The sequence below is a fragment of the Trichoderma virens genome (assembly GCF_000170995.1).
Source record: "Trichoderma virens Gv29-8 chromosome Unknown TRIVIscaffold_86, whole genome shotgun sequence".
In the NCBI taxonomy this organism is placed as follows: Eukaryota; Fungi; Ascomycota; class Sordariomycetes; order Hypocreales; family Hypocreaceae; genus Trichoderma; species Trichoderma virens.
Window position 1 is genome coordinate 687,714 of NW_014013663.1, and position 14,747 is coordinate 702,460.

Here is a 14,747-nt window from a genome sequence, read left to right on the forward strand (position 1 = left end):
TGAAGATGGTATCATCGGCTTCATAATCAAAGATTAGTCATCTCTCTCATTTAGTGTTGATATAGGTTCATGTGCTGGATCAACACGACGATTTGCTGCACTGCAAGACGGTAGAAGCTATTCTGAGTTTGATAAAGTCGGATATTCCTATCGTGTTTTTGAAACTATCTCTTTGTCTCTCAAGATGTAATGTATTACTCGCCAAGACACCAGTCATGCAGGTCTCAATCATCTACCCAATCTTAGACGCCGCCCGAAACCGGTGGCAAGTAAGCTCGTGTCTTAACCCACAAGTAACTAGCAGACAGGATTCAAATTGGCAAGTCATTCTCGCAAGACATTCTATCAACATGGCCAGTATAGAAGAACTTGAAACCTTGAAGTTTTCATACTTTGACAATGTCTCCTAGTCTAAATCGGCCCATAAGGCTCTTATGCCATCATTGGAGTCAGTTGCCTCAATCTACCCCACCATATCTTTTCTACCCCAACTGCCGTCCAACTTATACAAAGCAGCCCCATATCGCTAGTTTATTACGACCAGTGACGAGTCAGAGCAAGCAGAAATCGGAGTGAAAGCCATTGCGGATAGATCTATACACTATATAATAATTACCCCAAGCCCCCCTGTTCCATATAAATAAGAATTCTTCTCAGCTTCTTAAACTAGTAAGTCACGTCTCCTGTAGTTCATTTAGCATGGCCAAAGGTTCACATCGCAACATGGTGCCGTCAAGTACAGAAAGCATTTTCCTCGACGACACAGCCAGTCCAGAATGGCACTCGGGGGTTTGTGTCAGCAATGGCACCATGAAAGATCCCACTATTGCAGACATCGATGCTCGCCGACAGGCGGCTGGGAAAATGGTGGCTCCAACAGCTGCCTATGCTGATTCCGACATGTTCAAACTGCAGTGCTCTCGAGTCAGTTTCATCGTTTCAATCTCTGTAAATTGCAGGTGACTTACCAAGATGAAAAAAAGACGTCCAAGAAGCCAGCAGCAAAACGATGGGACAGTAGGACCTCATCCCAGCAGCCCTCGAGGAGACATCCTATATCTAACAATGCCATCTCAGATCACCTAACGGATGAATGTCTAGCGCGAGCTCCCGGAATCTTGAAGGTAGCCGCAAGGTTTCTCAAGAGACCGGGAATGATTTCGCTGGCTGGCGGCCTTCCCGGTACTGACTACTTCCCGTTCAACTCTATAAGCGCTGCGATTCCGGCGATCCCTGACGAAGCTGGGAGCAACATGTCCGAGACCGAATCCACCATCACCATGGGGTTGCACGATATCGCCTCTGGGGACGCAACGTTCGACCTCTCCGTGGCTTTAAACTATGGCCAAGCTGCAGGTTCAGCCCAGATGATCCGTTGGATCACCGAACACACAGAGCTCGTCCACAACCCTCCTTATGCCGACTGGGACACCTGTCTAACCACCGGAAACACAGCCGGCATATACCAGGCATTGCGAATGCTCTGCGATAAAAATAGAGGCGACTCATGGATAACCGAAGAGTATTGCTACGCCTCTGCCCTAGAGACTGCGCTTCCGATGGGCATCAAAACAGTCGGCATCAAGATGGACGCCGATGGCCCCATACCAGAAGTCATGGACGAGCTTCTCACCAACTGGGACGCTGCGAAAAAGGGAGCTCGAAAACCACACGTCTTGTACACCGTGCCAACCGGACAGAACCCAACAGGATCGACCCAAAGCGCCGCAAGAAAAAGAGCGATATACCAAGTCTGCCAGAAACACGACATCTACATCCTCGAAGACGACCCCTATTACTTCCTCCAGCTACGATCCGACTTACACTCTCAACACAACCCCTCAAAGCCTTCCGCCAGCACATTCCTCGCCAATCTTCCTCCTTCGTTTCTCAGCATCGACACCGACGGCCGCGTCATGCGCATCGACTCCTTCTCCAAAGTCGTCGTCCCCGGCGCAAGAATGGGTTGGGTGACGGCATCCGAGCAAATGATTGAGCGCTTCATCCGGCACGCCGAAACAGCCAGTCAAGGGCCCAGTGGCTTCTCCCAGGCTCTCATATACAAGCTTGTCGACGAGAAATGGGGCCACCAGGGGTTCTTGGATCGGCTGCAGCATCTGCAGACTGAATATACTGCGAGGAGAGACGTGATGCTGGCGGCGTTTGACAAGTTTTTGCCCAAGTCGATTGTAAGCTGGAATTCCCCAAGTGCAGGCATGTTTGTAAGTCCATATGTATATCTAGATGCGTGGGTGCCTATATAAATGCAGAACGGCTAATCATGCTTAACAGTGCTGGATCCGAATCAACCACAGCCTGCGCCCCAACGCAAAACTATACTCGGCTCTCGACATCGAAGAAGAAATATTTGCCGCGTGCCTCAAGAGAGGCGTCCTCGTCGCAAAGGGCTCTTGGTTCAGGGCCGAGCCGGATATGCCTCTCAACGACGTGTTTTTCCGCCTCACGTTTGCGGCGTCGAGTGCTGAGAACATGGAAGTGGCTGTTCGCACGTTTGGAACGGCCCTCCGCAGCATTTTCAAGCTGGAATGAACTGAGCCAGTTGCATATAGATAGCATGGATATGGAGTTGGAGGATCAACTTGGACATTTTTTTTGACTGGTATCATTTCCCTACGGACAGCTAGTTTGGCATCAATGCGTGTTTACGCTGAGAAGATAAAGCGGTCTTATTGGAATATTAAGAATGGCGTACTCAAATCCTTACCGTAAATTACAATTCTTATTGGATTTCATTATAACATTCTAAAGTGGACGCATATCGATCAGCCGCCTCTATACATGAACCAATGGCATCAAACAAATGCGACTGCTTGAACATCTCCGTAAACAATTTTATAACCGAGTATGCCATCTGCTTAATCGTCGTCGCGCTGAATTCGTCATCCAAAGTTGGTTTAAAGAATGGCGTTTCTTTTAGTATTCGTGCAATGACGCGAACCAGGACCTTCTCCTCGTCATGCAAGTAGTGACTCTCTAAGCTGGCTCGCTCCAGCCATTTGCTTAGAAATAGAGCGCATTCCAGATTAGCAATGCTATGAATGATGCTCCAGGATAAAATCTGGGTTTTCGATGCATATCTAATGCCAATCCGCACTGGTATGCTGAGTGCGTGTGCGCTTTGGAGAACAGCCGAGTATAAGCGCGGCGAGCGTTCTGGCAGGGGGCATTGGGCAAAGGAGGCTGCAATAGTAGCCGGATCCCTGCTGCTAAAGCTCCGGCTTACGGGCGTGTTGAAACATAGCCTTATCCAGGCAATGCGAAAAACAGCCGTGGCGTTGAAACCCAGCGGTGCCATGTGGGCAATGGGCTGCGTGGTAGACTCCCTGCTCGAGGCCCAGCCGCTATCCCAACGACAGAGAGCCCGTCTAAACTTCATATAAACCTCCTCTGACAAGGGTGCTTCGTCGAGAGAAGCGCAGGCAGTATCAATGTGTAATAGCGTCTCCCTCGTAAGCTGGATCTGCTGCACCAGACCATGAATCGAGACCAGGCATCCAAACGCTGAAGTGCGATGCCGCGTATTTCGTGATTCACGGGGGACTACCAGGTCTGAGTAGCAATCTCCAAAAGTGCCAGTCATGGGAGGGTCGCGACGCCGCATTTCTTCCCATTCGAGCGCTGTAGTAGCCCACCAGTGAGCCTCCTGCTGTGGCATTTTGATCGACCAAAGCTCACGAGCCATGAGTCGCGGTGGTGTGTCGTAGAAGATTGAGTGTAGATTGAAGATGATGAATGCGATGAAAACGGTACGTCGGCATCCTTCGCGCTGGATCCATTGCGACCAGGTCTCATCCCCCGACGTATCTTCTCGACCCAGATAGCCTCCTTGGCGTAGGTGAAATACGATTTGTTCAGCCAAAGTGAAAGCATCGGGCAGCAAATTTTTGTATTCCCATGAACACAGGGACATGCAAATGATCATGGCTTGAATCGTCTCAATACCGATGACTGGTTGGTTTGCATTATCTGTTGAATTCGCTGCAACATTGGTCACCCCTTCGAGAGCCGGCCTTGCCTGTATAGTTGAGTTGCGTGCCGCTTCCACTACGGCTGCTGAAACTTTGTTGAGTCTCGCATCTATGATGCTTTTCGCGGCGTAGTATAGAGACAAGGCCGATTCAGCCTCAAATCGATACTGTGCGCCCATTGCAGCCACCGCGAAAACAAGCTCTAGGGGCATTTGAGAAAGTCTTGTTGCGGACAAGTGCAAAAAAGGTCGATGTAAATTAAAACTGGAGAAGCCTTCAATGTACCTGCTAAAGGTGTGCTTTGAGGGAAGCTGGAATTGTAGGGGAAGAAGAGCTGCGTTATCTTGAACAGAGGCAGAGATTAGGTCGTACTCTTGGGGGGACATGTAGCACGGGTTTCTCGACGCAGATGGCAAGTATGCTTCGGTATTCTGGATGGTAGTCGATGCGCTGGGCAATCTTGGGCGAGGAGTTATTGTGGCATCTTTAAGAGGCTGGTGGCGCAACAATTCAGAGGCGCATGGCAAATCATCGTGCCAGATAGATTCTTCCGCTCTGCTTGAGACGTCGCTGGCAGGTGTCGTTGTCTCTGGTATCGTGGGTATATCGAGAGACGGAGCAAAGTCAATGGGCTGAAAGTTCATGGGAAACTCTGGACTAAAAAATGAAAGCTCAAAAGGGTTGTGCTGCAACTGAAAGCTATCCCAGAGCAAGTCCAACTCATTCGTGAGTGCTGCTGGAATCACGTTTGCGACATCGGAGGGGGAGGCTTGGGTGTCACAATTGGACAGAACCGATCCAGTACCCGGACCGATACCAGTTCTGAGCCCATCGGTTGATGCAAGATTCACCATGGGAACTTCAGAACTGTCAACCGATTTTCTTTGCCGGCTAGAGACACTGGGACTGAGGGGCCCATGACCCTCTGACTCTTTTGCCAGCTTGACATGGCGAGAGAGCAGGTCCCTACTTCAGATGAGTACTGAGAAGAACCAACTTTACACGAGCAAATTCGACGTACTGACGTGAGAAGTTCCGTCCACAGATACAAGCATGGGGCTTCTCTTTGGTATCTGCCAATAGTCCAGGTGGGTTAGTCGGTCATTGAATAAGACGGCGGGATGCGAGTCTCATAGAATCACGTACGTGTTCTTTCATGGCGGCGCAAGTGTTCAGTCCTCAGAAAGGATTTATTGCAGTACTGGCAGGGGGGCACTTTGACCTTGTGCCGCATCTTGTCTGATACATGTCGCTGGCCGCTGTGAGTCGCCTCTTACATGAAGACGGCTAGAATCTACCCCAAATCACAGCCGCCGAGAGATCCACCCAATATCACACCGACCCAGGCGAGAGCACATGCACAATCACATGATATGGCCAGCTCCCGATGAGTCGGATTTTGGAAAAACAATGGTCCATTAGTGTCATACAAATTCGTCATCCTTGTATGGAGTAAGGGACATGCATCAGAGGATGACCAGGTTTAGACGCGGATTACCTTCTATTTTCTTGTATAAGCCGCTCAGAGTTATAATAGGGGTTTCCCGGATGGATTACAGCAGTAGCCAAGATCCCGACCCTCCCGTCATAGGCGAGAAATAAGTGCCCGACTTCGGATCCCGCGCACCGACGCTATCCAGCCGTCATGCCGTCTTGATCCTGTTATTCCTTGCCTAACAGCAACATGGGACGAATTTAGCTCGCTGCCTGCTTTTCTCGTTACCATTCTTCATTTCTACTTGTTTCTCGTCCTGTATAGACAAGAGAAAGAGACACTATTCCACATCTAGATGAATTGAATCCTTTCTAGCAGGATTGTTGAGAGACGGAGATGCCAAGCGACTTAACAGCATGTTGGTTGATTGTGACCAATGCTTAAGTAAGTAGCCAAGAATGTAGAAGTTCTTCGTATGTTACATACTGAAGAGCTTATAAGAAGCATGCATTCAACGACCCATTCTCTTTGGAAAGAGCTATAGCCGTGCTATATGGCCCTCTTCTGTCTCGAGTAAAGAGTTTCGTAAATGCGCCGTATTCGCAGTGTAGGAGACCCCGTTCTTCGGTAAACTAAGAGCTGCTCATCTTCGACAGAGCATCAAGTCGGAGGCAAATCCCCAAGCTGGTCTAATTTCCTATTCAAAGGGGGCGAAAGTCAGCCAAGGTCAGATGGGCTAACATCATGTGTGCTATAGGTACTAGATAGTGGCCATTCATGCATGTTGTACACGTACTCGTAGTTTTCTATATTGCTCAATGACGCCCCCTGATGTGAGTGTACACCTACCTATATTGTTAGCATCGTCGCAAAGTATAAGCATAATCTTCACCTTCACCAGCGAGGACGCACAGAAACCAGACACAGCTTCAATCGCGATTGAGTCCCAGTTTGAGCCCAAATTTGAGCCCCTGTAGGTGCTCCGAAACAATTTCTGCAGTTCCGGATCTGCATCACCAATGTGCGCAAGCACATGCCAAGAATCACCGCCCCGTGGTTTCTTCGAGTGATGCCACTTGCAAGAGCAGCGACGCAGCGTCCGCATCGCATGCGCCGTGTTACGTGGAAAATGGCTACTGCAGCCTCGAGTGCAATGATTATGTGGCTCTGACCACTCTGCTGGGCGAGGATTTGTTCAGGTATATTTTTGCAAAACAAAATTATTCTAGCTCTGTTGTGAAATAAAAATACTTGCTGCCTTTATTGTTACCCTACTTGTTACGCTATTCATTCAAATTGCGTACGAAAGAAAGGGTAAATTAAAAAAGGGAAGAGATCACAAAAGTATCACCATTGTTTACACATCAGCGTGTTTTGCTTATTGCTTGCATAGAAAGCTAGCTGGCATTGACTTCCATATCATATCGTCATCTAAATTCGTGATATACGTGATAAAGCGCAGGCAAAAGAAGAACCCACAAGCGAGCAAATATGTATAGAGAAAGAAGAGCGGATAAACATTCTGCTCCAAGCATCAACCCGTGCGCTGGCGTTTTCGCTGTCGCGCTCACTTGGAGGCGGGCAAGCTGAATCCCATTTCCTGCCAGGACTCGAATTCCTTTTCAATCGCCGCAAGCTCCTCCTTGAACCGGTCAATGTTCAATTGGTGCGTGTTGAGCGCGTCCTGCGTCTTGTCGGAGTCCTGTTGTGGTGCTGCGGCACCGTCGTCCGTCGAAGAGGACACAATGTCCTTGCCGCCCCCCATCTTCTTCTCCTCCTCTTCAAGCTTCTGGAGGAGCAAGCTTTTCCGCCGCCTTGTCTCCTCTAGCCATTCCAGGCGGGCATCGGTTATCTTGTTGGACATCTACAGATTGGGTCAATACGGACTGTAGCAGCACCAGGAGTAGCAGCACTAAAATTTACGCCTTACTTGGTCTCCGTAGATTGGGTGTCTTTCTTGCAATCTTTAGCAGCTGAGATGGAACATGGAAAGGGTTAGTCTGGAGGGCCAGTTAATCTGAGAGGATCCCCCCCAATTACTCTGCCGGGGGGCAACACCAGTGGTATGAGAAAGCTGCAGGGGTTGCATCGAGGAAAAGGCCCAATTGGTACCCAATGCCGAGCCGGGGAGACGACTCCATTAAGACTGATTGATTACACAGCATGAGAAGCATGTGAAGCACGCGAATGGTGGAAGCTATCTTGTTCAAGGGTTAGCTTTGGAGGGGCAAAAACGGAGTAAAACGGCACCATTTTGCCGTTTTGCTTTTTTTTTCTTGCTATGAGATAAGAGAGCAGAGCTGTCGAGTTTAGCTCTGAACAACTAAGAGGATCTAGAGTAGTATGGTTGAATTAGCCTTAAGTTCTTTCTTGAGCTGCTATCCAGCCACAAATGCATCAAGTCCACCGTGTTGGTTGACCTGCCAAGCGAAGCAGCAGGATCTGTCTGGCCCGGGCCGGCCCGTATCAAACGTCGTACTGGCCAAGATGACGGACAAACGCGTAAAGACGGCAGATGGAACGGGTGTTGGTTGATATGTAGAAGCCGTGCAGTTACTTGGACTTATACCAATATAAACACCCTACCTGGGGCATAGTTTTAATACAGCAACACTAAAACACTACGGGCACCAAAATCCAGCAGCGGGCTTGGTTGCTAATATAGGATGCTAGATTCTGCTAGTCCACCACGCGGTTACATCCAGACAGCAACACATTATGCTCTTATAGGCATCTACTTGACTCGGTACCAAGATAAACATCAGGATCTGCACACATTCTACACTAGGAGATTTGTACTTCTGTGTAAACGAAGACAAAGAGACGCCCCACAGACGCCATGTTTGGAACAGGGAAGTCATCACACGCGCTCTGAATCTGGCCTTCAATAGGTTCAACCTCAGTTTTCATCAGCCAATTCTTTATGTGCGAATATATTAATCATCTGCCCTAGCCTTGCCGCATCTTCCATCGAACTCAATCCAGATCTAAAATACCCGGAGAATAGGGCTTGCTTCCTTGCCTCGCCTACACCAAACGCCCCGCTAGCGTCGGCTCGTCTATATTTGTGCAGACAGACAGATTTCGCAGACCGACACCAAATCGGGCAGCATAACGGGCGTCAAAAGTCCCGCACAACTCTCCTCCTATCATACTACCAAGATGGCACATGCGCGCCTCTAAGAGAGCTCCGCAAGATGCCGAATCGCCGGCCAGCCACAATGCCGATCCTGTTGACCTGCTGAAACGGGCATGAAGGCCGCGGGGAAGCTCATGAGATCGGTTTTGGATAAGTCGTGGTCGAGATAGGGCTTCTGATACGACTCTAGCGAAAGAAAAGAGAAAAAAGATTGGTGATCATCATGTTTACGGCGGCTGAACTAGAAATGAGACTACGGTTGAAACTTATAAAACCAGAGGCACGGCTTGCCAAGATGAAGGTCCTCTTCGTCGCCGCTGAATCTGCCAAGGCTCCGGGGAAATCTTTCTGATCTGCAAAGCTAAGCCAAGCTAGTATACTTCTATAAACCATCTTCAAAATGTCTTCCATCTCAAAGGTCGCTTTGGTGACTCTGGCTACGCTCCAGGGCGCCAATGCCTGGGGAGTCTTGGGCCACGCAACCGTCGCCTATGTTGCGCAGCACTATCTGAACTCTGCCACTGCATCATGGTAAGTGTATAGTATCAATGAGTTATTGCGCAGATTGGCGTGGTGTCTTTGATCAGTGAACAAAGACACTGACAAAACAACAGGGCCCAGGGAGTTCTCAACGACACCTCCAGCTCTTACTTGGCCAGCATCGCCTCATGGGCTGACACTTACCGCACCACCACAGCTGGCAAGTTCTCAGCTCCCTTTCACTTCATCGATGCCGAGGACAACCCCCCAACCTCATGCAACGTCGACTATGACCGAGACTGCGGCAGTGCGGGCTGCTCCATCTCGGCCATAGCCAACTACACCCAGCGAGTTGGAGACGGCCGTCTCTCCAAGGCCAACACCGCCGAGGCGCTCAAGTTCCTCGTCCACTTTTTGGGCGACATTACGCAGCCTCTGCACGACGAGGCCTACGAGGTTGGTGGCAACGACATCAGCGTCACATTCCAGGGCTACAGCGACAACCTGCACGCTGACTGGGACACTTATATCCCTGAGGCCCTCATTGGTGGCGACTCCCTGGCCGATGCTCAGTCCTGGGCCAACTCTCTGATCAGCGAAATCACCTCTGGAACGTACAAGTCTCAGGCCGCAAGCTGGATCAAGGGCGACACCGTCAGCGATGTCATCACCACCGCCACTCGCTGGGCCTCCGATGCCAACGCTTTCGTCTGCACTGTTGTCATGCCCAACGGCGCTGCTGCTCTGCAGAAGGGCGACCTGTACCCTACCTACTACAACTCCGTCATTGACACCGTTGAGCTGCAGATTGCCAAGGGCGGATACCGTCTGGCCAACTGGCTCAACATGGTCTACACCTCCAACATTGCCAAGCGTGAGGAGGGCTCTGTTGAGGCCCGTGATACCTCTCCTCTGCCTGACCTCATGGGCCGAGACTTGCTGCCTGAAGCTCGTGCTCCTACTCGTGCTCAGCTTGCTAGAGCCGCTATGGACGGTTCATGCTGCGGAACCGGCCATGCACACAAGCACTAACGTAGTTTAATGGGATTTTGAAGCTGGATAGGTTTAGCAATGGGGCGGGCGTATGTGGATTGTGTAAAATAGGGCGCTGTAAATAGATTGGGGTTGGCTTGAATAGGTAGCGATGAATCTATGTATGTTCAATACAAAAAAGTCGAAGAAACCAAGTTGCTAAGGTCGCTTTATATATTCCGCAAACTCACGTGCCTCTTTTGACTTCAAGAGTGCAAGTCATAGCCAGAGTCCCAGCTAAATATCGACGGGCACCATGTAGTATATCGAATAGCTCCAAGCACAAAGTAAGCTTCTGACAAACCCCCTGTCACATCTCAACCATAATTGCATACACTAATTCGCACAGAAGCGACGCCACATCATTATCCGGCTGACAGTGAGATGTGCCAAATTTTCCATGGAAACCATAGTTTAATCTCCAAACTCCGTGATTACGACTGAGTATGTCCGAGTCGCTCTTAAACCATGTCTAAAACTTATTACTAGGACTAGTTGTTACTCATTTGGTGACCTGTGACCCCGAAAACGCGGGCTTGAGTCACACACAGCGTCTAGTTGGAATGCCATAAAAGTGGTATCCGATTCAAAGCGAATGCGGCTTACAACCCCCCCAGCGTTACGATCCGGTCAATCGGAGCAGTAACCAACCTCTTATGGACAGTTGGTTACGTCACAATAATCACTGCAGTTAAGATTACTGGCCTAACCTATTACCCTGTTTGGCAGAACGATATGACGGATCGATACAACCCGGCGGCGCCATTCGTTAGTTTATCCAAAATGCGGTCTATAAACCGAGAAATAGTATAAGCAGCTTAGGATTAATAAACGAGGATTGCGGAGTCATTGGATTTGTCCGCTCCGGCCCCGGATTGCACAGAAAACACGGAGGTGTTGCTAGAGGCGTATAATAGAGCAAGATCCGACTTATTCGCCAGTGAATTTACTTGATAGCACATCAATTGACTTAATTGCAGAAAACAAATCCTCTCTGACTTGATTGCGAAAAGAAAACACCCTCTTTGCCGAGTTTCATTATGGGTCTCTTGTCGTCGTTTGCCTCCACCAAAAACGTCCAAGTCTACGCCCTTCCAACGGGGTGGGTACATCTGCCCGACAAATGGCTGTTTGAAGATGGCGACGACGATATTAAGAAAGCACGAGATCGCTTTCCAGACTATAGTTTCCTCGTATGCCATCCATCGGGAAAAAAGATTCTATTTGATGCTGGCATGCCAAAGGTGTGTGTCTTTCAACGGGGTCTACAAACTGTACATGATGAAGCCGAGACTCACTGAAGTTGACTCATCCGAATATTTAGAATCTAGATGTTATCCCACCTCTCAATCGAGCTATTGACCATATCTTCGAGCCTCATGTTCCTAAAGATGTACGCGATCTGCTTTCTGAAGGCCCAATCTCGCCAGACTCGATCAGCGCCATCATAGTCAGCCACATTCACTTCGATCATATTGGCGATCCCTCTACATTTCCCGGTATCCCTTACATCACAGGACCCGGGACCAAGGAGGCCGCAATGCCAGGATACCCCACTGACCCGAATTCCACGATGCCAGGTTCGCTCCTCAACCGTGACAATTACACGGAGCTGAACTGGACGGATGACAAATGGACTTCCCTGGGCCCCTTTCCGCGCGTCCATGACTTCTTTGGCGATGGAAGCTTCTTCGTTGTCGACACCCCGGGCCACCTCCCAGGCCATGTCGCCGGATTAGCCCAGACAAAGCCCGACGAATGGGTCATCTTGGGCGGCGATTGCTGCCACCACCGCAGTCTGCTTAATGGCAGCCGCCAAGTCAGTCTGACGGGATGTCCCGGCGGAACCAGCATGCACAGAGACACGGCCGAGGCCCTCAAGTCTATTAAGAAGCTCAGGAAGCTTGACCAGGATGATACTGTCTTTGTAGCGCTTTCGCACGATACCACGTTGGAGGGCAAGATGCCAGAGTATCCTAAATCCTTGAATGGGTGGCGAGAGTCAGCATGGTGGGATTCAATGCGTCAGGAGAGGATACAATCTACAGTGGTGTGAGAAGTAGAAGCAATGATGGAAGGTGGTTGAACTAAGAAAAGGGTTGGTATAAGACAGGTTTACGTTGATGGATGTATGTACATAAATAGCATGAATCACATCACACTTTTTGGTTGGTCTATGAAGCGGTATGTACATAAAGATAGACACATGTCTCAACAATAGCGAATGAATTTCCTCGCAAAGTACGTATCACAAAGATCTGCGCCGTTTTTGTCCCGTGAATCATACCGTCCCATGATCGCCCCGATTCTTACCTCGCTCGTCGCCCAGATGACCCCCCCGGCTGATTCAAGGTTACATGCTGTGAACCCCTGCAAGTCGATCACTCGCTTGCCCACTTACACTTAGACATATGCTTGATTCCGACCAGGACATCAAGCCTATTTTTGTTTCAACACTACAGTAATTTGACATGCACCACAATCTCGGTAGCCTAGGTAGCTTCATTTTACTTTCATTGTTGTGTCGCCGAATCATGCAGTAGTTATATAAACATTGTATCCAGCATATGAATGTATATACATGTACAGCCCCAGCTTCACGCCTAAGCATTCACCATGGCGTTGTAATCCACCGACGGCTTCTTGACAAAGCTCTTGTCCTTACCCGTCGCCTTCACGCTGGCCGCATACGCGCTCTGCAGACGGTCAGCATCCTCCTGTGTAATCCTCAGATCGGGCACCAAGTTAGGACGCAGAATCTCCGTCACAATCTGTGCCCACTCCCACGGCTCCGAAGTGCCGCCCGGCAGGCTGTTGAAGTATTCCCAACCCATGACACCGCCAATCTGGCCGTACTTGTTGACCAGCGAGATGATGGTGGTGTTAAGGTTGCTCGTAGGAATCCAGCCCGCCCCCTCGGGAGTTGTAAGTTGTCCAGCAACAACCGTGTCCGGCGTGTAACCGTTGGCCACGATGCGATCGTAGTCAGATGTCGACTGCATGCTGCCGAAACCACTGTAGAACTGTGTGTTGTACCAGGCAATGTTGGAGCCCTGCGCAGTCCTCAGCGTGTTGTAGTTGAAGCCGGAGAGGTTAGAGCTGTTCTCCAACGCCGACGCAACAGGCGCCAGTGTGATGAGAAAGTCCGGGCCAAAGTCCGCCCTGAGACGGGCAACGAGCCGCGTGATACCGGCCTGGCTCATGGGCTGCTCGACGTCGAGATCCATGCCCTCGAGCTGGAAGTTGGTGATAGTATCACGCAGCTGGCCGTAGTAGTGCTCAAAGGTGGTTGAGTTTGTAGAATCCAGCGTCGCCGAGTTGAAGGATCCAGGCGCAGCTCCACCCACCATGCCCATGACCTTGACGCCAGCCTGCTTCATCGTGATGGTCTCATTCCACAGCGTGTAGAAGTGAGGATCATCAGGCGGGAAGTCGTTGAGGTGCACGACGCCGCCTTGGTTGATGTGGAATGAGCACACAATCAGATGCGTCAGCGCAATGCCCTTCTCGTTGATGAGCGGCAGCATCGAGATGGGGTTGTTGTTTTGATCGTGAGTCGTCTGGAAGTAAACAATCAGACGCGGCAGATCAGTCGGCTCGGCCCGGAGGTTCTTGACGGGGCTCGCCAGCGACAGAGTCGCCAGCATGGACGTGAGGTAAACAAGGGCCGACTTCATGGTGACGCAGATGGCTCCAACAAACTCGATGACAGGAACAGACAGCAGATGAGGCGTCTCCAGATTTCCATCGCCAAGACGGGACGGGGGATCGAGTTATATAGATGGACTCATCTTAGCCACTCCTCCTCCTCCTCCTTCTCCTCCTTATGCCACCACTACCGGTGCAATCTCCCCAGGAATCGAGGGGCTTCCAACTTCCACGTGCTCTCTCTTTCTCTCTCGTCCCCTTTCTCACCCGCCGGCAATTAGATTCAGATTCGGGCCTTTAGACCGCCAAGAACGTCCTCCTCCTCTCCCCTCTCAAAAAAACCCCCTCAGAGCGCCAACGCTCGCATGAAATTCCAATAATCGTGAGCCCTTGACCCAAAGCCAGCTTCTCCCTTCGGAACACTTAGATTCATGCAACCTTCCCTACTGGGCCACGCCAAGCGTCAAATGCTAAAAGTCAATGGCTGTTCCGTCGGCACGGGAGCGGGGACCTGGCCGGGGTTCCTCCAACCTGGAATCTCATAGGCTGCGTCTCATTGCCAAGGTTGTATTTGGCGCACGCTAAAGCAAGCACTTATCAAACCTCAAGTCAAATTAGCCGTGGCTGCAAGTCCCAGGTCCACGATAGCGCCATCACACACGCAAATTGCCACGGAAATGGCTGCCAAGAGACATTTGCATTACAGAAGATGAAGACGGCCAAGTCTCTTTGTGCCATTTACTGGGATGCATTATTCGTATAGTACGAGTATATGTGATAAGGCGGCATAGAGCTCCCGAAAATGGCATGAGACAGACGAATCAAATCAAAACGGGCGCCTAAACCCTGTCCGTCATCTTTTGAGACAACTGGGGATTAAAGTTTCGCCATAATGTTATTTGTCTCATAGTAGTATATGCACAACTGCACTAATAATAACCCAAGATTCCGCAATAGGGCATTCTGGACTCATCATAGGCTATACAGAGATGCTTGGCAGCAAACCCAATTTTGCAGAGTCAAG

At 50.1% G+C, this 14,747-nt stretch overlaps 6 protein-coding genes across 6 annotated transcripts; 3 read left to right on the forward strand and 3 right to left on the reverse strand.

Moving 5' to 3' along the window:
- Nucleotides 1-810: 810 nt before the first annotated feature.
- TRIVIDRAFT_47235 (uncharacterized protein) lies at nucleotides 811-2,550 on the forward strand (the record flags this gene model as incomplete). Its single annotated transcript, XM_014097195.1, has 4 exons — nucleotides 811-924; nucleotides 993-1,017; nucleotides 1,078-2,222; nucleotides 2,293-2,550. The coding sequence occupies 4 exons, from the start codon at nucleotides 811-813 to the stop codon at nucleotides 2,548-2,550; spliced, it is 1,542 nt and encodes a 513-aa protein (XP_013952670.1).
- Nucleotides 2,551-2,740: 190 nt separating this feature from the next.
- TRIVIDRAFT_68486 (uncharacterized protein) lies at nucleotides 2,741-5,223 on the reverse strand (the record flags this gene model as incomplete). The annotated part of the gene is made up of 3 exons (XM_014097196.1): nucleotides 2,741-4,955; nucleotides 5,011-5,062; nucleotides 5,136-5,223. 3 exons carry the CDS (start codon nucleotides 5,221-5,223, stop codon nucleotides 2,741-2,743), a joined length of 2,355 nt encoding a protein of 784 aa, XP_013952671.1.
- Nucleotides 5,224-6,991: 1,768 nt separating this feature from the next.
- TRIVIDRAFT_68487 (uncharacterized protein) lies at nucleotides 6,992-7,288 on the reverse strand (the record flags this gene model as incomplete). Its single annotated transcript, XM_014097197.1, has 1 exon — nucleotides 6,992-7,288. One exon carries the CDS (start codon nucleotides 7,286-7,288, stop codon nucleotides 6,992-6,994), a length of 297 nt encoding a protein of 98 aa, XP_013952672.1.
- A 1,735-nt stretch (nucleotides 7,289-9,023) lies between these two features.
- On the forward strand, nucleotides 9,024-9,916 carry TRIVIDRAFT_130120 (uncharacterized protein; the record flags this gene model as incomplete). Its single annotated transcript, XM_014097198.1, has 2 exons — nucleotides 9,024-9,094; nucleotides 9,178-9,916. Coding segments are annotated over 2 exons (810 nt in total), but the record flags the coding sequence as incomplete, so codon positions are not given.
- Nucleotides 9,917-11,115: 1,199 nt separating this feature from the next.
- Nucleotides 11,116-12,131, forward strand: TRIVIDRAFT_68489 (uncharacterized protein; the record flags this gene model as incomplete). Its single annotated transcript, XM_014097199.1, has 2 exons — nucleotides 11,116-11,319; nucleotides 11,400-12,131. The coding sequence occupies 2 exons, from the start codon at nucleotides 11,116-11,118 to the stop codon at nucleotides 12,129-12,131; spliced, it is 936 nt and encodes a 311-aa protein (XP_013952674.1).
- Nucleotides 12,132-12,678: 547 nt separating this feature from the next.
- On the reverse strand, nucleotides 12,679-13,722 carry TRIVIDRAFT_47547 (glycoside hydrolase family 18 protein; the record flags this gene model as incomplete). The annotated part of the gene is made up of 1 exon (XM_014097200.1): nucleotides 12,679-13,722. The coding sequence occupies one exon, from the start codon at nucleotides 13,720-13,722 to the stop codon at nucleotides 12,679-12,681; it is 1,044 nt and encodes a 347-aa protein (XP_013952675.1).
- Nucleotides 13,723-14,747: the final 1,025 nt, after the last annotated feature.